Source organism: Streptopelia decaocto, assembly GCF_964273445.1.
Source record: "Streptopelia decaocto genome assembly, chromosome: 23".
NCBI lineage: Eukaryota > Metazoa > Chordata > Aves > Columbiformes > Columbidae > Streptopelia > Streptopelia decaocto.
Window position 1 is genome coordinate 3211089 of NC_138678.1, and position 23113 is coordinate 3234201.

The following is a 23113-nucleotide window of genomic DNA, read 5'->3' on the forward strand; positions in this document are numbered from 1 at the left end:
CAGGCTGGTCCCCACTCCCTGCCATCTACCTGTAAAACAAATCATATTTCAATCAGACTCAAAGGCAGTGACAGATGCGCTGTATTTGGTGAAAAATGCCAGGAATCCACATCCAGATTGGATTTCAGAGGAGCCGGGAATCCCATTGAGGCCAGAACATTTGCACGGGACTGGGGGGCAAAGCCCCTCCCAGGCCTCAGGGTCAACCCTGAGTGGCGATGGGGAGAGGAGGAGGAGGAAGGGGCTGCGGGGCCAGAGAGCCCAGCAGGGACGGGACAAAGCACCGGTGACGGGGACCCAGCTCTGGCCCAGGGACATGCAGCCCCATCAGAGACCCCCTCACCAAGCCCCCGCGTTTGGGGAGAAACCTCCTCCCGAGCCCTCCTGCCTTTTTGTGCCCCAACTCCCAAACCCGGGGCTGATCGTGGGCTCTGCTGTGAGTGCAAAGCTGGGGTCCCGCAGACGTTTCCTCTGGGGTTTATCAGCTGCAGAGCTACAAACGGGGAATATTGACGGCAGCTCCACCCCTTCCAGCAGCCCGGGACCCAAAAATCACCATTTCCTCTTGGCCTGTGAATCAGTAATAAACTCCAGACAGAAAGCTCTGATTAGGAAATTGTTTGGGAACCGGAGGGGAAGGGGGAGGGATGGGCGCTCGCCGCCTCAGCCGGGGGCTCGGGGCAGCTTTGGTGCTCGGTGTCACCTCATCTTGGGGTCCCCATGTCTGTTCCAGCCACAAGTGACACCCCATGCCCAGCTTGGGGTCTCCCTGGGTCTGGCTGCAGCCAAAGCTCACCAGGGGGTGGAACTGTCTGTCTGTGAGGATTTGGGGATGGAAATCACTCCGTACATACTTGTTTCTTTGATGGGACCGTCCCCTCCCTCCCTGCAGATGAAAGGCTCAGGGCAGCTCCCTGCACCCCCCAACTGCCACGCACTTGTCCTGCAACAGAAAGGCTCCACATTTGGACCTCATAACGCAGAAAACTTCAGGATTTTGAAATTTCAGTCTTGGACACAAATCTGATACATTCCATAAATGTTTTAATTTATCCCTTTGTCACAATATTCGATAAAAGGTTTCGTTTCAGCCGCTCTGCTTTGATTAATAACTGTAACAGATTCTAACCTGAAGGAATAGTCTTATATTGCGTTCGTGGAAATTAAATGTGTGATTGCACATAGTCAGGATTTTCTGATGTGGAAACTGCCCCACTGGAGAACTCTAATCAAAACCCACTTTTTTTATTCCTCAGTTCCCCCTTCCACTATAACAAGTCAAAACATCTGTTAAAATTCAATCAGAGCAAAACTGGCTTAAAAAAAAGTTCAAATTCTGAGTGTACAATTAAATGAGTGTCCACGTTGCAGCCAGGTGGGACGGGGCCGACGGCCCTGCACGCCGGGTGTGGGTCTGGGGTCCTGGGGGGGTCCCACTGCCCCGTCCCCCTGTCCTGACCCTGTGTCACCGGGAGCCGTGCGGTGCCACCGGCACCTGCCGGAGCTGCCACTGCTGGGCCGATGGTGACATCCCGCCAAGGCTCGGGGCATCGCTCTGGTTGTGCTGGGACCGGGCAGCATCTCCCCAGCAGAAAAGGCCTTTGAAGCAGAAGGCGCCTTTTAAACCGAAAAGGACGTTTTCCTTATGTTTGACATCCTCTACTTTTTAATAAAAATAGAAACACTGGAATTCCAGGGTTGGGTTCCTTTTCCTTCCTCTTTTGTCCTTGTCCACGGCCGATGCAGGGTTTAAATGTCCCTAAGCCATGAGCAAAGGATGGAAAAGCAAGAGGGAAAACCCAGACCCCAGAGCATTTGGGAACAGCAGCACTTGTGTGAGCACTGTTGGGTGCCGATCCAGCCGTGCCGCAGGTGCCCCTGTGCTGGCCGGGGAGCGGTGGCACATTTTTGAGGTCAGAAAGCAGAGTTTTCAGCAATTAGAGCAGCATGCCAAGACAAACCCCCGCTTCCTGGCGGGTCCGTTCCCACCAGCCGGTTTGGGTCCCGGCGAGACGGACCCCGGCGTGGGGCTCTCCTGGCGGGAGCAGCCCGGCAAATTCTCTCTGCATGGGTGAAATTCCCTCCGCTACCGAGGTTATTATCTCCCAACAGGAACCAACAATATCCTTTCATTTAGGCACTAATTTGAACAATGTGCGTGGCCGGGGGAGGAAGGGCACTCGCTGCTCCAGAGCCTTTGATAAATCCGGGCAGGAGCCAAAGCAGAGGGAAAACCAAACCTTGCGGTGATGCGAGCGGCTCCGCAATGCGCGGCCACGGGCTGGTGCTGCTGCATACACGGCCCCAGCAGCTCCCCAGGGCTTGGTGACAGTGTCCCACGGGCTGCGGCCACCTCGCCCTGTGCAGTTTGCAGTGTGATCAGCGCAGTTTGCAACTGATCCCAACAGGGATCTGCCACGTGGCCGGCAGCAGCAGCATCCCCATTCCCACCCCATTCCCACCCCACCCCATTCCCATCCTATTCCCATTCCATCCCATCCCACCCCATTCCTGTCTCCATTCCCATCTCCTATCCCATCCGTATCCCCATCCCATTCCATCCCACCCCATTCCCATCTCCATCCCCATCCCATCCCCATCCCACCTTGATCCCCACCTCCATTCCCATCCCATTCCCATTCCACCTCCGTCCCCATCTCCATTCCATTCCCATCCCATTTCCATCCATATCCCCATCCAATTCCATTCCATCCCTATCCCCATCCTTATCCCCATCCAATTCCATTCCCATCCCTATCCCCATCCCGATCCTTATCCCCATTCCCATCCATATCCCCATCCAATCCCATCCCCACCCATATCCTCATCCAATCCCATTCCCATCCCAACCCCACTGGCCACCCCAGTGCTGGTCCCTCCTGGGCAAACCCTGTGGGTGTTTGCAGGGGAATTTGGGGGGATTTCTACTGTATTTACTCTTAAGGTGCAGCCGTGATGAATATTCACACCCATGTGGGGAGAACAGGCGCGTTCCCCGCCAGGGATATCAGTTGGAACATCATCTAATTGATTACATGGAAATTGCTCCTGGTGGAAAGGGAAGCCCTCGCCTCGCTCTCGGTGAATTCATTTAGCTTTCGCCATTCTTCACTGTGCTCAATTAATCTTGTTAAAGTGATATAATTTTAGCTTGCACTTCACACACAAGGGTACAGGGAAGGCCCTGGCTGATAACGAGGGGAGGTTTGTTAATGAGGGGGTAACGGGGGCTCAGCCCCTTCGCACAGGGTGGTCAGTGGTGGGACAGGGGCTCCTATCCCAATGTGTGGGATCAGCCCTGAGACCCGTGGGACCCCAGGGTGCCATCCCAGGGCCACCGGGATGCAGGACGCTGGGTCCCTGTGCTGTCCCCAGCCCCAGACAAAGAGCGTTGGCTCCGCGGCCCCCCGGCAGCTGGCGCGGGGGGACGTAATCCCACAAATGTGCTGCTGCGGGGGGCTCAGCGGGAGAGCGGGGGGACACGCCGCCGAGCCCCCGCCGCCCCTCTCCATCCCCGCTATTGACTGCCTAAACAGTTCTTTGGTGATTACAATGTAAATATAGCTTTTCATGGAGTAAAGGCCTTTTATGGGCTGCACACACACTTAACCACTTAACCCCGGCACAAAAAGAGCAGTGAATGAGCTGGTTAGAGGCTGCTCGTGCAGAAAAGCGGCCCCTGAATAGGATTTGGGGAGCTCTGTGTATCAATTGCTGCGCTCCAGGGGCCTCAATGGGGCTTCCCGCGTTCGAGCATGTGCCAAAGGGCTCGCGTGGGGATGGATGGAGCGTCAAAAAGAAAGAGAAGAAGAAAAAAAGCAGCTGCTTCTCTTTTATAAAACAATGATTTATTCATAGCGACTTGGGGAAGTGGCGGGGGGACGTGGGGAAGTGCCAAAGTGATGCTCGTCCTGCTCCATGCCCAGGAGATGCTCGGGGTTGAGCACAGGGACCCATGGGGACCCCCGGACACCAGCGGGTACCGTCCCCACACCCGGGATCACGAAGGGCTGGTGACAAGCAGATTGAGTCCGGCTCCAGCCTTATTTTCAGGCCTGTGCAGCTGGAGGGATGAAAGGAGAGGGCGAGGCAGAGGAGGAATGGGAACAAGAGACAAACAAGGGCCCGGCAGATGTTGAGACTGACGCTCTTCCCCCCGCAGGATGCGGCTCCTGGTGACGCTGGGTCTGATGGGGGCTTTGCCAACAGCGTGGACCCCATCTAATCTTTCCTTTCTTGCCTTTTCCCGTCCCAGCAGAAGGGGACAGGGAACAGCAGCACCTTAGGAGCCATTATCAAACTTTGGGGCTCACGTTATCTCCTCTCCAAAGATCACACACACTCTGAGCCGCCCCACAACTGCCACATCCAGGCTGACGGGGCGTGGGAGCAAGATGGAGAAAGGAAAACCCTTTTCTTTTTTCTCTAATCTGGTGTTTAATTGCAAAAGATGGGGAAAAACGTGGCATTGGGGACGCTGCGTGGGTGCGAGGACACACGCGAACGCGCGCACGTCTCGCCCTCCAAAGGGAACTCGCCTCTCGGGCGCTGATCCCGCGGCACCACGAACATCGTCAAACATTAACAATCACTGTAAGGGAAGCAGCACAGAGCGTGTTGCATGAGAACAGCCTTGAGGAGCAGGGGAAAAGAATTAGATGAAAATAAAATGAATCTCTTGCAAAGCTGTAAGATTTGCTTCTCGCCCCTCCCCTCTGCGGCGCAATCTTTCGTGGCGTTTTCTTTAATTACAGCTGGTTTAGGTCTCTGCTGCCTGGAGAAGCGTCGCTGGAGTTGGCCATAAATTTGGCTTCTGGATGCTACAAGAGAAAATAATAACCCCCAAGGACTGAACATCTGTCCACGCGGAGCACGTACAATGTTATAATTAATATTAATGACTAGTAGATACAGAATGAGACTCATGCTCTACGGGTCACCTAATAAACCCAGCCTTTGCACCGTCAGTCCTGTAAGGCTTTTTTATTCTCTCTGCTGTTGATTGTTGCTTCTCAGTGAGGAAAGCGCTCACCTGTCAATAATAGTGAGCTCTCCTTTTCATTTTCCTATATTCTTATATAGTATTTCTGTATTTTTTGGGTTACGTACTCTATTTCAGTTAGACTGGGGCCATTCCTGCCTGTTTCTGCTGCTCCATCTTCTGCATTTCCTTCTGTAATAACGCAGAACCCAAAAGAAAAGAAGCAGGTGTTGCAAACGTCACCTGCGCTGTGGGATATTTCCACGGGCCCAAACCCTAGAAAGGCCACCCCAGCTAACGAGGGGGGTAAAGAATCATGACCCAGACACTTACCCGGGTGCCTGGGGGGCTTTTTGTCCTTTAACGCTCATACGGGGTCTGGGCTGACCGATGGAGGTTCCAGGACAGCCGAGGCGCAGCCGCCCTCGTGAGCATCGCACACCAAACACACCACACGCTTCTCCTCGTGTGGCCGCTCGGACAGAGTTCCCCACACGCTGGAAATACAGATGATTTTAGCCTGGATCCATCTGGTTTCCCAAATAACCTGTCTATTTGATGAATAACATAAATTAAATTAGACAAGACAAACAAATAGTTGTCTGTGTTTTTTTTTTTCTCTCCTCGCTCCCTTTTAGTCTCTTGGCAAAAAGGAAAAGAAAACATAATTCAGCAAGTACCTTGAGCCCCCGAGGAGGCCTGTGGTGGTGGAAGCTCCGGTTCTGAACGTGTCTGCAATGCCAACCTTTAACACGCACCCAGGGCCCTTCCTGACTCCGCTGCCAAGTTCTTCTTTAATTTCTTCACTGTCATTTACGTTCCTATGAGCTCATTTTCTCTGCAACCTCAGCAGGTAACACCACAGAGCTCCTCTCAGCGAGGCTCCACGGTGCAACCGAGGATCAGGTTTTATCCCCCCCGTCCCTCGTGCGGGTTGGGGAAACTGAGGCAGGGAGAGGGGCAGTTTTACAGCTGCCCAACGGGGACGAAACCTCAAGCTGCTGCTGTTTTTGTGCCTCAGGCAAAGCCAAAACCAAACGTCACCAGCTGGACCTGCCGGGAGTTCACCCAGGATGTGAGGAGTGGGGAGAAGCAGGGAGGGAAGGAGCTCGTCCTCCAGCCCAGGACCCCCATTCCCACCCTGTCCCCTCTCCTTGTCACCCCCCGGGGTCAATCCCCCCACCAGACCCCTCCAGCAGCAACCCAGGGGGGGATTTTTCTCCCCGCTAGCACAGCAGCATCATCTCAGTGCCAGGAGGGGCGAGCGGAATCAATAGGTGAAAATGAGAAGGCAAAACCGAGTTAATGTGCCAGACAGGAGGTGGGGGGGAGTCCTGGGGGGATGCAGAGGGGGTCAGTGAGCAGGGGGGGGTCACCCCAAAGCCCAGCGGGGAATTTCTGGGGTGCAGCACAGCACTTACCAGCAATATTCAGCAAACCCTGAGCTCCTGCAAGGCTCTAACAGCAGAAACATTTACTCTGGACAACAGCAGCGCGAAATCTTCCCACTCTGAAGTATTTCAATTTATAAGCTCTTCAGGGCCAACAATAGTTATGTGCACTTGGCTCTGGAACAAGCAAAATACATTTTGAAGGGAAAATTCTAAAGGGAAAGCAACACAAACGCCGTGGTTGTGGCTCGCAGATGCTGAGGTCAGTGTGCTCTTCAAGCCTTCACATGCAAAAATATAGCAATTAGAGGTCTATATAAATTTAATCCCTTCCAACACCAAAGAACACTGAAAACTGTACCAATTTCCTCTGGATTCAAGAGGTTTCAAGGTTTAATCCTCCTTCCTGCCCTTTTGCCGGAGGAAGAGCGTTCTCTTGCTGCTCTCTAGTGGCAGCCACTACTCACAAAACTGAGAAGACGCTGAGATTTTGCAGCTTTGAATGTTTTTGCCCAGTAAATCTGTGCTGAAAAAAAAAGAACAACAAACCCAACCAACACACACACAGAGTGAAATCAATACCAACTGCCTCCAAAATTAAAAACGTTTTATTGTAAAATTGCACTCCAGCTAGTACCATAACTCTTTATAAACATAATATACAGTAAAATATTTTACACGTGGCACACCAGGTGTATGCAGATGATGTTACAAAATGTACAGGTCAGGATAGTTCTCTGACAGAGTCGACAGTTTAAATAGATGACCTCAAGTCCCAGAAAGAGGTTTAGTATCACAGAGTCTCTAACACATTCAACGTGCAATCAGAAATGTCACGTATTCTGTCTTAAGTTTCTTTCACACTATTTAGTTGTGAGCGATGGCTCCTTACTATTTAATCTCTGCATTCTAGAGGCCTCTCGCCACTGCTCACAAATGGATGGTTTCTCCTGGATGGGCACAGCTTGAAACAATGGAATAGATGATTTAAGTCTTTAGTTGGGGGGAACAAAGCAAACAATTCCCCCAATCCAAGCAAACAAAAAATCCTGACACATCTCCACTTCCTCTCCCACATCTGTTATTCACATTCTTCCCTCTCCACACACCAACATTCATCTGGATGCATAAGAATATGAACAATAATAAAAAACACGGAAAGAAAGCCTTATCGTATTGCCTCATGAAAGACTTGGACCTTTTTCAAAAGCATACATTTCAAATATAAATTAGAGCTCCTCAGAACGTCAAGCTTTAACCTTAGAGAAAGACAGACACGGGGGGGAAAGCAGCGCTACCTTCACACTGCACGTGTAAACAGCACGTCCTGGCACCACTGACACTGCTGCCTCCTTCTCCAAAGATGCAGAAATACCTTTGAGCTACCTGCAGCACACAAACGGTGTTTTCAGGTGGACCCAGCACCACTGAAACACAAGAGATGCTGGGAGGACAGAGTTCCGTAGTGCGAGTTTCCTTAACGCCTGGAAAGACCAGGTTAGCGTTTCGTTCCGAACCAAGTGTGGATTTTGTGCTCACCTTTGTCACAAAGCACTGAGAAAAAAAACAAAGGGGAATAAACAAGATCATTGCCCAGAGGTTCCCAGAACCTGTGAAAGAAGCGGCAGCAGAATGTGCAGCGATTTGTTCGCCTTCCTGATTATCACCAGCAGATTTGCAAAACAAACCGCAACTGGCAAAGACACGAGATAGAACCTCCGGCCCTAACCAGGGATGTTCAGCTCTCCAGGTACTGGAATATGCTTCGGCTTTGACTTGTTTCCTCTGTGCTCTCCACCCTGGGCCGCTTGGCCACAGATGTTATTGCTGCAGCAGGACCTCTTTTCTTTGCCTGCGGGGGAACGGGGTACATTAGAATCCACAAAACCTCCACAAAGCTTAAATTCTGAGTTATCAGAGAATTATTTGGTGCAAGAGCACATACAAGGCAATCACAGAAAATATTTTAAGCAGCAATGCTCTTAACTACTTGGCAGTGCTTAGTGCCTGTACGTTGAAATAATCTACATGTCGGCAGCACATTCCACACAAATCTTTACCTGAAGTTTTGATTTCTCCTTCGCCTCTTCACTCTTTTCTGGGGAAAGAGTGTGGAAGACAAAATTCCTTGAATTTCGAGGTGCGTTTGGATTCAGATCTGACATTGCTGCCAGTTTCTGAAGGACGGCTTTAGGTCTGTTCAACAGAGACCCATTTTTGACCTGAAGAACAATGAAATGCTGTTGTTAAACCACTCGCACGAACAAGACAGCTCTTTATTAGTAGGTTACTCCTAACAGAAAAGCTCCGCCCTACTAAAATGTTACTTGCTACCACACAAAGCAGAAACGGCCGGAATCTGGGGTCAGTTGACCGCACAGACGCAGTTTGGAAATACCATTTTTCAGCCCCATTCCTGACCTGGACGTCGCTGGTGGGTCTGAACGTCTCAAAGGGGCTGCGGGGCAGGAGCGCTGTGCCTTGTACCGCGGCTGCCGGGCTGGCTGCAGACAAAGCGGAACACATCAGCCTCTGAACTTCATTGGAAATACCACAAATTTCATATCGAACTGAAGAGCTTAGAACTGAGAGTGGCCAAGCTTGCTTTCTCTTGATTGCCACTTGGATAAAAAGTGAGCTTACCTTTCTTCTGCAGGGATTTGGCAGTCACTTTTTTTGCTAGTTTCATGAATTGGCTGTCTTCACCAATTTCCTCCTCCTCCTCCTCCTCTTTATTTTTCTCCTTCTGTAGCAGAGAGAAGGCACGTTGTAAAATTGAAAAATTCATATTAAGGAGGAACATTCCGTTCGGTATTTTAAGTAGACAGAGTCATTTCCTCTCCCTTCTGAATTAGCTCCTCTCTCTGGACAAAACTTGTAGAAGAGAAGGAGCAGAATTCACAAAGACACATTTATAAATGGTATTTTTTTCCAGAGTTTAACTTGAGGAACTAACAATTTCACATCTAGCAATGAGACTGAGCAAGACGCCTTTCCTGAAGCTAATTAATACCTGCTCACGAAGCCACTGCTCTCGTTCAAAGCGCTCTTTCCTCCATTTCACTTCTGTCTCGTCAAACTGTTCATTTTCATCATCATTATCTGAATCTCTCTGAAACAAGTCAACCTGTGAATCATAATCTAGACAAAGAAAGAGAGAAATAATTAGGTATCAGTTTTAAAAGAGGCATAAAATACAGACTAGTAAACAAAGAAAAATCAAAACACGTCCCACCCCCCAATTTATTTCTGAAATACTCTGTTTCCTTTTGGAGGATGACTGAGTGCTGCTTCATACACACGTTCTTTCTTGCCAATATTTCACCCCATCTATTAAGCAGGGATCAGAAAGGCACCTATGTTTTTCCATCGGAATCTCCTCGTCCTGCCAGGGCCGTCGCTGTGCAGGTCCCCGTCCAGCAGGTACCTCTCCTGGTACAAGCGCAACTGGCGCTTGTCGTCATCCAGCATCGCTTTCCTGCCGGCGCGGGAGAGAGCAGGTTAGGCCGGCTTAGACCCCAGAGCCGCGGCTTCACACGCAATAACACCCACTAATACTGCCACTCACATGTGGAATTTCTGTATTTGATTTTCTAATTCCACTTCATTAGGGAGCTCCTCATCAATCATCTCTTCTTCATATTCATTCAGGTCTTCGCCATCATATTCATCCTCGCTTCCCACGTCGCTCCCAGACAGCTCTGCTTCATCTTCCATGAAATCCTGCAGTTTTCTATAGAAGAATGTTAAAGAGTTCGCTTGGGTAGACCAATAATCACCCAGACCTTCTGAAAGCAAGATTTCTCTTTTGATGTAAAATTAACATCTATCCCACATAAGAAGGGATGATTCATTTTTAATTTTGGAAAAGACTAATTTGGGTCAAAAAAACGCTGCGTTGCTGTCATCCTGGCCTTTTGATTTCCACCTACAATGGAAATTATAACAGAAATCCTCTATAGCCCAGCAAAGTAGTTAAATTCATGCAACCTGACAGCACCAAAGCAAAACAACCACCACCAGAGCCAATACTGTATAAGCATTAGCTACTAATGCTGGGGAGGGAATAATAACAGTGCTGTTAATATTCTATTCTGTCTGGCAATCAAGATACAAAAAAATATGTACTTACAGTTTTTTCTTCGAGCCCCATCTGGGTCTCAGCAGCTCTTCTTCTTCATCACTAATTTCTGCTTCTTCAGGATCACTGTCTCCACTTTTTTCATCCTGTCAAAGAGAAATTAAGAGATTTCTGAGAGCGGATTGCTTTGTAGGGACAGTTTCTTCTGTTCTTTAACCAATAAGCACAGACTAAAACACCACAGGTATTTCAGAGGATTTTCAATGCCTTATCCAATTTATTATAATATTAAGTGGGCACTTTAAATGACACAAACATTGCTCTTAGAAATGTTTCAGTAACTTGTTCTGGAAATCACAATACTTATAATGAAAAACCTAATAAAGGGAGTTCTCATAGTCAGAAGGCTGCAGCAGTTGCCTCACTCCATCAGTTCATACCTCGGCACTGTCAAAGGCGTTATCATCTGTTACAAGACGAAAATCACCAATTTCTTCTTGCTCCTCCTCATCTTCCTCTTCCCTATGGGAAAAGTGAATGAAAAAATGCAAGCATCCGACTTCCACCTGGTTATTGTTCCTGTAGTTTGGCAAGAGCCCAGAACAGAACCCCAAAGTCCTACATTCTGACAATCTTTTCTCAGTTTGATGGCACTTCTTCAACGTTTCTTTCACTATTAGTGAAAGACAAAGAATTTCCCTTCACAGTAGCTGTGGGAAACAGTACATGCTGCTCATTTAGAGTGATTGCTGAGCAATTTGCAATATTAATCTCCCTTCACCTCCAAAACGCTTTTGCTTACAGCACTTTGAACTGATGTTGAAGAAGACAACCCATTAAGAGTGAAACAAAACAACTGCCACTATAAGCTTCTGTAAATTTTAGGAAGAATACTAACTTGTCTGTGGGAAAGGAGCCTGAACAAAGTGCCAGAGCTTCTGCCATTGGATCTTCTATGTCACTGTCTTTTTCTGCCTTGGAAGACACTGAAGATGCCCACGTTGGAGAACCTGCTACAAAAAGCAGTAAGATGGCAATTTAGGAGATAGAAATGACAGTCAGCACGCTCCCACAGGGGCAACCAAGTGTTAGAGGTCTCAGAAGTTCTGTGTTCTGCATTAGTGCCCAGAACTAATTGGTTCCTTAGTGTAAAGCTTATAACTCAAGCAAGCAGCAAAGCTGACAACAGAATTCAGGACCTACTCTGAGACGTGAATTTTCCTGAGCAAAGATTGAGCAATTCTTCCATGTTCTGCTTTTTGTTGGTGCTGGTGTTCGGCGCGTGTTCAGCTTGGCTGCTGAACTTCCCAGAACACAAGTCCAGCAGTTCATCCATGTTGGCGTCCATCGCGTTCTCATCCATACTGGCCAGAGTCAGCGGGTGCTTTGAGGACTGGTATTTATTCCTGTGCTGTCCAACGTTCAAGAACCTGAAAGAACATCTGTAGTTAGAAAAAGCTTGCTGATCTGTATGTCCTATTTTCGTTAAAGAGCACAAACCATCATCCTTTATACCTATTACTCACCCATCTGCGTCAAGCAGCTGGCTCTGAGTGTCATCTTCTAGAGAAAATTGAAACTGTGACTCCCCAGCCCCCGGAAATAAACTCTTGGGCTCAGGAGAGGCGTTATACAGGTCCTGGGAATCTTCTATGGGAAGAGAGGGCTCAGACGCCTTTCCTGAGCTCTAGCCAAAGCAACACAAAAATATACAAGTTATTCATTTTGCAATCCTAGCAGCCAAAAGGAAGAACGGGATAAAACGTTTAAGCTGTATTAAAGGATTAACATGATGCAAGTATCAAGTATGTCCCCACTGCTTTGATAAATCACAGGAGTTCACTGACATCAGACATTGTGTAGCTCACGTAACTAGGCTTAAAAAAATATTTACAGTGCACATATTTTAGATATCAAAACCAGATGACAGCATCTTTTCTGTAATGTAAGTTTTTGTCATGTCATTTTTATCCATTCCAATGTGGAGACATTTGAAACTCCAAGGACAGTTGGCTTTTCTGAAATCTTACATACAAGCACTTGGCTAGATGCTGCCTCTGGTATTATCTTTTTGATAGATGTGACAGTCAGGACAAAATACACTTATTCATTACTGCTATTAACACAATTGTTAGTATGAGATGGGAGTAGGACTGAGAACTTTACCTTGGAAGCAGAGCTGATGAAGCTTGTTTTGAAAAAACCCGGGGAAGGTGACCTGAAACCTCCTGCTGCAGATAAAAAGTTCCCTCCGCGTGACATCTGTTTGTTACAGGGTTGATAGGACGGAATCATGGAGCCGATCAGCTCAAAGCTGCTGTTATGGCTGTTGTCTTTTGCCAGCGTTGGCAGAGAAAATGAGTCATCGTCCTCTGAGAAGAACAGAAATATTGCAATAGAGTGCTTAACTTCTCTTGTAGCGATCCAGTAAAACCTCAGGATACTGTTTTGCAACACCAACACCTTGCTAAGAATTCAATATTCTGTGCTCAGGTTGGATTTCATTCTTCACAGAGGCACATTGCACTTTTGTACTGAATTTTGTCTTGATTTCTGACCATTCCTGTATTTTTCCCCAGTATCATTTTGAACTTTGTTTTCCTCCAGTTTTTTCAAGCCCTCCCATTTCTTTCATCAATCTAAACTTTTATAGTCATCCTGTACAGCTACGCAGACAATGAAATACCAAAAGCATTGAATACCAAACCCAGACAGAAATGATAGCTACAATAATGGTTCTACTTTACCTAACTTGGTAGGTCCTTTGTCTGCAGTTTCTTCCATTTCAAGTTTCTCATCAGGAAGAGAATATCTGCAATTAATGACATAAAATGTATTTGCTAACGTATACAAGATGAATTGCTATTTTCTGTCAAACCTAACTGCAAAAAACAAGGTAACATACAAAAATACATCTAGTACACTTTGATTAAGAAACAGACGATACCACTAAATATTTACAGTCACAGAATCCCAGAATGTCAGGGGTTGAAGGGCCCTGGAAAGCTCATCCAGTGCAATCCCCCCATGGAGCAGGAACACCCAGATGAGGTTACACAGGAAGGTGTCCAGGCGGGTTGGAATGTCTGCACAGAAGGAGACTCCACAACCTCCCTGGGCAGCCTGGGCCAGGCTCTGGTACCCTCACTGGGAAGAAGTTTCTTCTCAAATTTAAGTGGAACCTTTTGTGTTGCAGTTTGAACCCATTACCCCTTGTCCTATCATTGGTTGTCACCCAGAAGAGCCTGGCTCCATCCTCCTGACACTCACCCTTTATAGATCTGTAAACATGAATGAGTCCCCCCTCAGTCTCCTCTTGTCCAGCTCCAGAGCCCCAGCTCCCTCAGCCTTTCCTCACACGGGAGATGCTCCACTCCCTGCAGCATCTTGGTGGCTGCGCTGGACTCTCTCCAGCAGTTCCCTGTCCTGCTGGAACTGAGGGGCCACAACTGGACACAATATTGCAGGTGTGGTCTCCCCAGGGCAGAGCAGAGGGGCAGGAGAACCTCTCTGACCTACTGACCACCCCCTTCTAACCCACCCCAGGTACCACTGGCTTCCTGGCCACAAGGGCACACTGCGTCATTAAGTTTTTTAAAGGAAATAGATATGAATGCACATATAACTACTGGAACAAGACAGAAAATACTTACAAAAAGTACTTTAAGTCAAAACATCTACAAGTATTGATAAAATTTGGAATTGCTCAGGCACCGTTTTCAAAATTTGGTTTATTTACCCCATTTTTGAGGAGCTGTCCTTAAAAAGCATCAATGTAGATTCTGTTGACGGTGGTTTGGGAACAGAATCACAGTGCCCAGATTTCTCCAGCTTGTCTCCATCAATTGATTCTTTGTCGGTTTCTTTATCACCATCTTCAACTTGTTTCTCTTCTATATCTTCGTTATCTTCCTCTGCTTCACCAAGCAGAAATTCCGCATTCTAAAAAGCATCCCCAAACACAGTAGATATGGTGATTATTGCTTTGATCCATCCAATTCCTTGCATACTTCTCAAGAAAATGTTTTAATATATCGAGGGTGAAGCTGAACGACATTCACTGCTCTTACACATACCTATTCCACTTTGAAGCAACTAACATAGGCACTTGAAACTCAAACGTGCTAACTGTAGCAATTTTTTAGCTTCTAGGAAGAATTCTTGGCAATTTTCCTAATATTATTAGTGTACAAAAGCCTAATTTCACTGGGGAGAGGCCATCAGAATTGAGAAGCTGGCTAGATGATGTAAAAATGTTCCATACAGACCTCATTATCACCTTCTTCCTCTTCCTCTGACTCATCCGTCATCTCTTCCTCCTCCTCCTCCTCTTCTTCTTCCTCCAACATCTCCTCGTTATCCAGTTTAAACAGCGCTTGCCGCTTCTGCCGTTCCTCAGTCCTGCGCAGCTTCATGGCCTCCTGGAGTTTCGCCTTCAGCGCCTGCAGCTTCTCACCTGGCCAAAAATGAGCACGTGAATATCCGAGAGGAACCACAGCGAACCCTTCACTTCATTGCCTTCAAGCATCCAACCCAGTGTAACCACGCACATTAAAAGGGAATTAAAAAGTTACTTGTTTCCAATATTTTTTGAGTTGATCTGCCAGCTGTGAGAGCTGCAGTTGGTTTCCAAGAGCTCGATTTAGAGAGAGTGCAGAGCCTCATGAATTATCAAGATGCCTCATTATCCACCCATGCAGCGCTCAGAATGCACATAGGGTCTGTCTTCCCTTCAGCCAGTTCGCAGTCCACCTCACTACCCGCTCATCCAGAGCGCACTCCCTCAGTTCAGCTGTGAGGATGCTGTGGGAGACTGTGTCAAATACCTCACTCAAGTCAAGGGAGATCACGTCCACTGCTCTGCCCTCATCCATCCATCTTGTTATGTCCTCATCAGTCAATGAGGTTGGTCAAGCACGACTTCCCCTTGGTGAAGCCACGTTGACTGCCCCAATGACCCTCTTATCCCTGATATGCCTTGAGATGGCACCAAGGAGAAGTCGTTCCATCACTTTCCCAGGATGGAGGTGAGGCTGACCGGTCTAGAGTTCCCCGGGTCCTCCTTCTTGCCCCTCTTGAAGACTGCAGTGACATTTGCTTTCCTCCAGCCCTCAGGCACCTCTCCTGTTTCCCAAGACTTGGCAAAGATGATGCAGAGCGGTCCAGCAATGACCTCAGCCAGCTCCCTCAGCACCCGCGGGTGCATCCCATCTGGACCCATGGATTTATGGATGTCCAGATTGCCCAACTGCTCCCTAACCCAGTCCTCACCAACCCAGGCAAACTCCCCCATTGTCCTGCCTTCCTCTGGGGCCTCAGCGGTACGGGATCCTCAGGACAGACTCCAGCAGAGCGGACAAAGAAGGCGTTCAGTAACTGCCTTCTCTGTATCTTCTGTCACCAGGGCACCCACCTCGTTCATCAGTGGCCTACATTGCCTCTGCTGTTAGTTTTACCTGCCACGTATTGGAAAAAGCTCTTCCTGTTGTCCTTGACCCCTCTTGCCCACCAGGTTTAATTCTAAGGAGGCCTTAGCTTTCCTAGTTGCATCCCTACACCCTCTGACAACAGCCTTATATTCTCCCCAAGTGGCCAGCCCCTCCTTCCGTGGTCTAGAAACTCTCCTCTTCCATCGCTATTTCTGTTGCTGCACCCACCTGGCTTGGAGGGGCCAGTGTCACCCAAGGTCTCCGCAGCCAACACCGCGGGCACCACGTCGGCTCTCAGCTCCTCTTTGCCTTCGGACGTCATCTCCTTACGAATAATGGGCATGTTTATGGTCCTTTCAGCTTTGGCTTTTGCTGTTTGAAGACTGTGCTTCAAGAAACGTTCTTTCAAGGCTTCTAATTCTTTAAAATACATATGAATTACATTTCAAAATGCAAATTAAATTAATTTGATAGCATTTAAAAGCACTGAGTGTTAAAGTTTTATCAAGAGTAGGTCTTGAGAATTTTTTGTCAAAGGAAGTTAAACTCCATCTTTAATATTAAAATATTTGCAAAACCATTCTATTTGACTAATAAACGAATAAACCATTACTGAGTATTTTTGCTATAATTTGTTCTTAATTAATACCAGCTAATATTAAATTACTTTACCACTATGATTTATGCACAAGACCTCAAATCACTTCCAGTCTGGCCTTCCAGCCACCCAGCACCTCTCAGTCTCTGTTAACATACACACCTAAAGCCAGACCGCCAGCTGACAAAAACACTATTTCTCAGCAGAGCTCAGTCTCCTGAACACAGGGGAGTAACAACTCAGACATGCTCTTAATATCTTCATCATTTAATAGTTAACACCGTGTTCCTTCAAGCTTTCAGTTATTAAGGACTCAGAACTTCCTTTATAACATCGGCTGAAAGGAAATGGATATCAACATTACACAAAGAATCTGTGCGAGTAAGAGAACGGACCTGACTATTCTGTCACCCAAACGTCTCTCAGAGACTTCCCAGTCCAAGTCAGGTGAACTCTGCTTACTTGGACAGCCCTGACAGGGTGACAACAAGAAAAGCGGTACCTTTATTAGATTCAGATTCGTCGAGGTTAATGAAGGATTCATCGCCAGAGCAGATCCTTGGCTTGATGGACAGGTCTATTCCCAGTTCGCGGAGTTTCTCTAGCTTGGATTTCCTCGCTTTTTCAGGCTGTGCCACCGCTCCAGCCCCCACTTGCCAACGGCTTTTTTCACCATCTGAGTCTGGCGCCGTTTCACCTCTTTGCTCAAGGGCATCTCCTCCAGCCGCTGGAGGAATTTCATTCTCTTTTTGTTCACTGCAATCAGCGCTTGGGAAGTCAGAGCGCTGCTGCTGTTCTGCGCTATTACCAGTCCCCACGGTGTGAGAATCATCACTGTCCTCCCCACGCTTTTCCGCACAGTTTTCTGCCAAGTTCTTCCCCACATCAGCAAGAGGCTCGTTCGCAGGAGGTTCAACATCTCCACCAAGGTTCCTTTCTGGTTCATTAGCTGCTGGTTGATCGCCTTCTGCTCGCCCATCTTTGCAATCCGTGCCCATGTTCTTAGTGTCTGCAGATTCCTCATCTAGGGATAGCTGGTATTTAGTGGACCTAATGAAGGCAGAAAGAAATGCATCAGCCGTGCCTGTTGTGGAAGGGGAGAAGAGGTTGAGAACAAACCCGGAGAGAAATAAATAATTTTCTAGTTATTGTCATGAATATGTAGGAAGAGGTGAAGAAGTCTTGAAAACTTCATTTTGAGGAGATAAGGAAGATGAAGCGTGGAGCAGTGTAGAGTTTGTCCTACTTACATTATCACACTATAAAATTCCTGAGAGATTTTGTGACAACAGTAGCTGAATTATTTCACTACGCATCACGCAAAAGAAGAAATAGCCCAAGTCCAATAGCCCAGTCTAAACCACATTAAAGTAACTTTGCGTGAGCACGTTGCTTCATCTGGAGAGCAGCACTGCCTCATGTTAACAGCAACACGCTCCAGGTGTTCACAGAATTAAAGGAGCCAAAGAAAGTTTCTTAATAAAACTTCCCAGGCAAAGCAACAGCTAAAATGAAAACAGAAAAGGGATGTGACTGCACATAGCACAGGTGTGGACATCATACAACGCCTGCAGCGCGCAAAAGTCTGCTTATCTTCAAAAGCAAAGCGGGGATATCCTTAAAATTTATGAAAAAAACACGAGGAAGGTTTAAGTCCTTACTTCAGCAAGGCCATTGCGTTTCCTTGACATATCGGTCGAGGTCTTCGCTTGTAGAAGTCATGAACGCTTTTGGTCTCAGGCACGTGATATGGGAGAGACACAGATGATTCTACCAGAGAAACGAGGTGAAAGAAAAACTAAAATGTCACCCGAGGCATTTATTTATTTTACTTGTATTTTATACAAAGAATTTAAGTTTTACCTCTAATAAGTCGTTGGGTCTCACTATGTAATTGCTTAATGGCTTCTTTACTTAACCTTGCTGCTTTCCGCTCCTTAAGGAAAGAAAGGATTGTTAAGTTAGAAAACAAAATACAGGACTCTATACTTTCTAAACAGATTATTTTTCCCTTTTAAACAGAAAGGAGTCAGAATAAAGCAGCCAGATTAACAAAAAACATTTGAGTCACTACAACAAACAACAGAGCTTTAAAAAGAAGAATACTTCACCTTCCTTTTTGGTTCTTTTAATACAGGTTCCTCATTCTCATCATCAAATACATGTTTGTAGCCTTCTCCCTCAGAAAACCGTTCTTTGTTCTACAGTGCATGAAAAGAGATTCATTTATTTGTTTAGATACACAGACACTACCAAGGGCAAACAAAGGAAAGGTAAAAAATAAGTGTACAAATCATCACTGGTCAGCAAAACTAGCAGATATTCTCCTAAAACAACACAAATCCCACATAATACTTATGGTAGATTTTCAAAGCTTCTACTGTAGCATTATCTTTACAACTTTCCAGACAACATCGCTCCATCCTTAAGAAGAAAGAGCAGAAGAATATTCTCTCCTCTGTCACAGCAGTAGAAGCGCAACATGCTCAGGTACAATACTTCCCACTAATCACCGAGAATCTCGCATCACTATCAAACGTTACCTTATATTTCTTTATTTTGTTTTTCACTGCCTCTCGTATTGATTCTATCGACTCTTCATCCTCTGGGGGGGAATTGTTTTCCTCTTCTAAGCCATTATCAAAAAGCTCTTTGTCATCAAGAAGACATCCGCTGTCGTTAAAGGGATACGTCTCGCCACCATCTACCTGCTTGCCATAAGAATAAAGTATTCGTGTGATTCATTCCAGATGCCATCTTTAACGCAGCTGCAACACCAATCAAAAACGTTTGTGCACGCAACAAACCCCAAGGAACCCAATTTCCACCTGGGTTCCACACCTGCTACAGGAACACAGGCACCAGGAGTGCCGAAGCACTGAAGCACGACAACCAAATGCAGCAATAAATTTAACTTGGTGGAGAAAACACCTGAGATTTTCTGCCAAAATATATACCTCTGCTCTAGGCTTCTTTTCCTTTTTCAGCTCTTTAAGGGACTCAATTCTTCTCTCCTTCTCCTTTCTTCTTCTAGATTTTCCGACTGCTTTTTCTGCTGTCTCCTCTTCAAAATCCTCTTTATGTTGTTTATGTTTTCTGTACTTTTTCCCAGGTTTTAGGGGTCTCTCCTCTTGTGGCTCATTCTCCAGCAAGCCAGACTTTCGGCTTGTTTCAAGGCTTTCAACCTGCAATTGGTCACCAGCGTCACTGTCATCACTATCTAGCAGACCTTGGCGAATCCGATGGGATTTCTTGTTCCTCGGAGCGGTAACATTCTCTTTTTCCTCCCCGTTTTCATTGTCTCCACCCAGCACATCGTTCTGCACAAAAGAGCCACCATCCTCTCCATCTTCACTCTCACTGTCTTGAAAGACCTTCTTGCTTTTTGCTTTTTTACGTACAAAAATCTCCTCCTCTGAATCTGTCAAAATATATTAAAAGAAATCATGCGTGCAACAGAGAGGAAATTTCCACAAGTTCATTAACAAAGGTAAAGATACAAATCTGTTGAATTTTACAGATGTCATCATCTATAGCAAATTAGCTTCAACTCGTTTTCCAAGTCCAGCTCTCCCTGTAGCGCAGTATATAATTGACTCAAATGGATGTTATAGGGTTTTAACCCTTAAAAAAAAAGGCAAACCAGAAAATCCTTTACCAATAGACTAGTGACTTGCCTTCGAATAATAAAAACATCCACAGTAAGTAACTAAATATGTACATAAGTTAAGTGAATCATAAAAAGAAAGGGAATAAGCCATTAAGATGCTCACATCCCACTTTGCCCTTCCTGTACCTCAAACCCCCTCGCCACGTGTCAGAGATTTACAAACGTCTACCCGTGTTCTCAACAACAAGAAAGGCAGTTTGGATTCATACAGGCCAAGCAATGTAAAATGGTATTTACAAACAAGAAACACACTGCTGAGGGCAGCACCCAGCACAGCCCACGGGGCCGCCACCGACCTCTGTCCTCCAGCGCCGCCGTCCCCAGGGCGCCGTGTCCCGGAGAGGCCGTTTGGCAGCTGCCCTGCCCGCTGTCCGAGTCGCTGTCGGGGCTTTTCTGCGCCTCTGGATTCAAATCTTCTAACGGAAGCTACAAAGCAAAACCAAATTTTCCTCACTGTGATAAGTGGTGTTTATGTGGTAATGACTTCTAGCGTCTGGCTTCACTCCAGAAGCTCGGGTAGCCCCTCACACATGATTTATACACACACACTGCCATTATATTTTAAGAATTAACTGGTATTTATATAAAGTGAGATGACATCAACCTTTATTAGCATTTAAAGGTGAGTTTGCATGCAGAACAATCAGTGCACGGGCTGATCTCCAGTGATTATCATTCAAACCCATTAGAATTAAAAGGATAATGAGAAACCTATAATTCTATTATCCTCTCACATCTGCATCTGCCTAATCAATTAAACCGGGACCCTTCCCGGCGTGCACCGCGCCCGCGCCCTCCAGCATGCACCGCGCGCACTGGGATTGGCCGCTGACAGCCCTCCCAGCATGCACCGCGGGCGCAAGGCGGAAGAGCGGCCGCCAGGTGTGCTGGGAAGTGTAGTCGGTACGGAGCGAGGCCGGTGACGCCGCGGTACCGCCCGGCCTCAGGGGCGGCTGAGGAGGCGCCGTTACCGCCGCCGCTGACACCACCCTGCTCGCTGCTCCTCGCTACCCTTCCCGACCCTCCGCCACACCACAGCCTGAGGAGCGCCAAGGCCGCAGGAAGGCCGCGACCTGCCGCCGCCGCCGCCGCCGCCGTCACCACCACCGCCACCACCGGCCCGCTATGCAGAGCGGAGCGACGGGACTCACCTCAGCGAGGGCTGCCGCCATGGCCCCGGCCGACACAACCCAGCGCTCCCGCCAGACAACCGCGTAGGAAACCGCTTCAAGTCTTCGCGCGCTGCCGCAGCCACTCCCAGCCCCGCAAACAGCCAATGGCTGCCCAGAGCTGCCTCGGAAGCCCCGCCTCTCTCATCTATTGGGCTATTTTTCCGCCTAGCCCCGCCCTCTCCGCCTGGCCCAATCATGACTCGCGCTTCAAGGCCGCTCAGCACGCCTTATAAGGTCGCGCTGTAGGAGCGCCCTCTTGTGGTTGGGGTGGTGATGCTGCTGCGGGCGGGAAGGTCCTGGGGCGGGAAGGTCTGGAGCGTTCAGCCCGTCCATGGCCCCGGAGGCCTGGTGGGTGTCAGTGGGTGTGCGCAGCCCCCCCGGTGTGGCACCAGGCTGCGTGAGTGCCTTGGGTATCTGTGGGCCCAGGTCCCTCAAGTATGGTGGTACCTCAGAGCTCAGACTGTGGCCTACAAGGCACCTCAGTTGTGAGGGCAGCCTGGGCCTGTCCCCAGAGCCGGGCTGAGCCAACACCGCACCTGGCGCTGCTCCTGTCAATCCTGCAGACGTTTGCTAGTGGCAGTACAAAAGCTTTCCCGTTGTGATCCAGACTGGTGAGTACGGATGAGTCTGAGTACAACCGAGTGTCACACCTCAGCTCATTCCTCTGTCTGCTCCATGTAAAGTGCTGCCACCACACGACACCACCAAGCCTGCGGGTCTTGGGCCTCAATATCCCCAAAGAGCAGAAAGGGTGGTGGGTTGAGCTCAACCCTGACACTCAAAAGGCTTCTCCAGAGCTGGAGGAAGTCACAGGGCAGCACAGAACACTTTGATCTGGCTTCAGTGGCTGTGAGGTGCGTGTCACCTTCTTTCCCTGCCCAGAACAGGGAACTCTGAGGTGTTTGCAACTCACTTCCTACCACCAGCAGCTGGAGGGAGAGCAGCGAGCTGGGCTGGACATCGGGGGCCTTGTTCTGGACCAGAGTTTGGGATGTTTGGCACATTTTCATTGTTACGTTTGCCCTGTAGAACACGCTTCTGCAGTTAATGATTTTTTTCTTCCAAGTCAAACAGCAGTAATGTGCTGTCACTGAAAGCAAACCCAGGAAAAATAATATTTATCAAGTTAATTGCTTTGCTGGCTTTTTTAAAATTTAATTTATAATGCACTAAGTATAGGTTTGAATTGTACTCAGCATCTTACAGGACCAAGCCTTTGTATTGCAGATTTCTTCAGGCAAAGACTGTATCTTGTTTTTTTTTTAAAGTACTGTTTGCGTAGCCCTACAGGGCAATTATATGAGAATCTCAGATTTCATTTCATTTTAAAATATGTTTTTGATGTTTTGACTTGGAGAATATCAACCCTGCAGGTTAAAAAAGGCAAATAAAGGGGCCTCGGCATTTATTATTTATAAAATGTTCTGACTTCTGACCTTGTGAGTCAGCTGAGACTTGTTGGCTAAACAGAACGTGAGGGGTGGGAGAGGGAGCAGCCCAGGGCAGCAGCAAAGCTGCTTAAAAAGGCAAAAAGTCAAGAACCCGCTTATTCTGGGGATCTTGACCTGAAACGTTGGCTGGTCCGTGGTCACAGCCCTGAGGTGCTTTGCCGGACTTGTACAAATGCTGCTTTTTCGGGTGTTTTAAATCACGCCGGGGCTGCTCAGCTGGCCCGGGATGTTAATCAGGCTGTAATTAATGAGGCTGGGCAAAGTTCCCCCCGGCGGGGCGGTGGAAGGCGCCGGCGGGGCCGCCCTCACGGAGCGCGCCCGAGTTTTCGGTGACCGTTCG

The 23113-nt window shown here is 47.8% G+C and overlaps 1 protein-coding gene and 1 long non-coding RNA gene across 3 annotated transcripts; both read right to left on the minus strand.

Annotated features, from left to right (window-relative positions):
• Positions 1-4278: 4278 nt before the first annotated feature.
• Positions 4279-6224, minus strand: LOC309449305. The gene is made up of 3 exons (XR_014185931.1): positions 5662-6224; positions 5315-5478; positions 4279-5173 (listed from the first exon to the last, which is right to left on the minus strand). It is a non-coding gene; the product is annotated as an uncharacterized lncRNA (long non-coding RNA).
• A 738-nt stretch (positions 6225-6962) lies between these two features.
• Positions 6963-22626, minus strand: CLSPN (claspin). 2 transcript variants are annotated; one of them, XM_082071319.1, is made up of 25 exons: positions 21302-22626; positions 20447-20576; positions 19438-19901; positions 19024-19188; positions 18592-18681; positions 18344-18416; positions 18142-18250; positions 16983-17530; positions 16111-16302; positions 14722-14909; positions 14193-14395; positions 13201-13265; positions 12620-12825; positions 11980-12140; positions 11657-11883; positions 11352-11466; positions 10894-10975; positions 10505-10599; positions 9941-10105; positions 9729-9850; positions 9386-9513; positions 9016-9118; positions 8794-8876; positions 8433-8594; positions 6963-8224 (listed from the first exon to the last, which is right to left on the minus strand). In XM_082071319.1, exons 1-25 carry the CDS (start codon positions 21320-21322, stop codon positions 8111-8113), a joined length of 4011 nt encoding a protein of 1336 aa, XP_081927445.1. In that variant the 5' UTR covers positions 21323-22626; the 3' UTR covers positions 6963-8110. The 2 variants fall into 2 exon arrangements, with proteins under 2 accessions (XP_081927445.1, XP_081927444.1); XM_082071318.1 differs by having other exon boundaries at positions 19024-19191; positions 21302-22625.
• Positions 22627-23113: the final 487 nt, after the last annotated feature.

What these genes read in the sequence shown, in the direction of transcription:
- CLSPN (XM_082071318.1), bottom strand. Translation starts at nt 21,322, where the DNA reads ATGGCGGCAGCCCTCGCTGAG. An exon ending in TAAAAGAACCAAAAAGGAAG is followed by an intron (nt 18,417 to 18,591) that starts GTGAAGTATTCT and finishes TCTTTCCTTAAG; the next exon opens with GAGCGGAAAGCAGCAAGGTT. An exon ending in ATTCCGATGGAAAAACATAG is followed by an intron (nt 9,514 to 9,728) that starts GTGCCTTTCTGA and finishes TTCTTTGTCTAG; the next exon opens with ATTATGATTCACAGGTTGAC.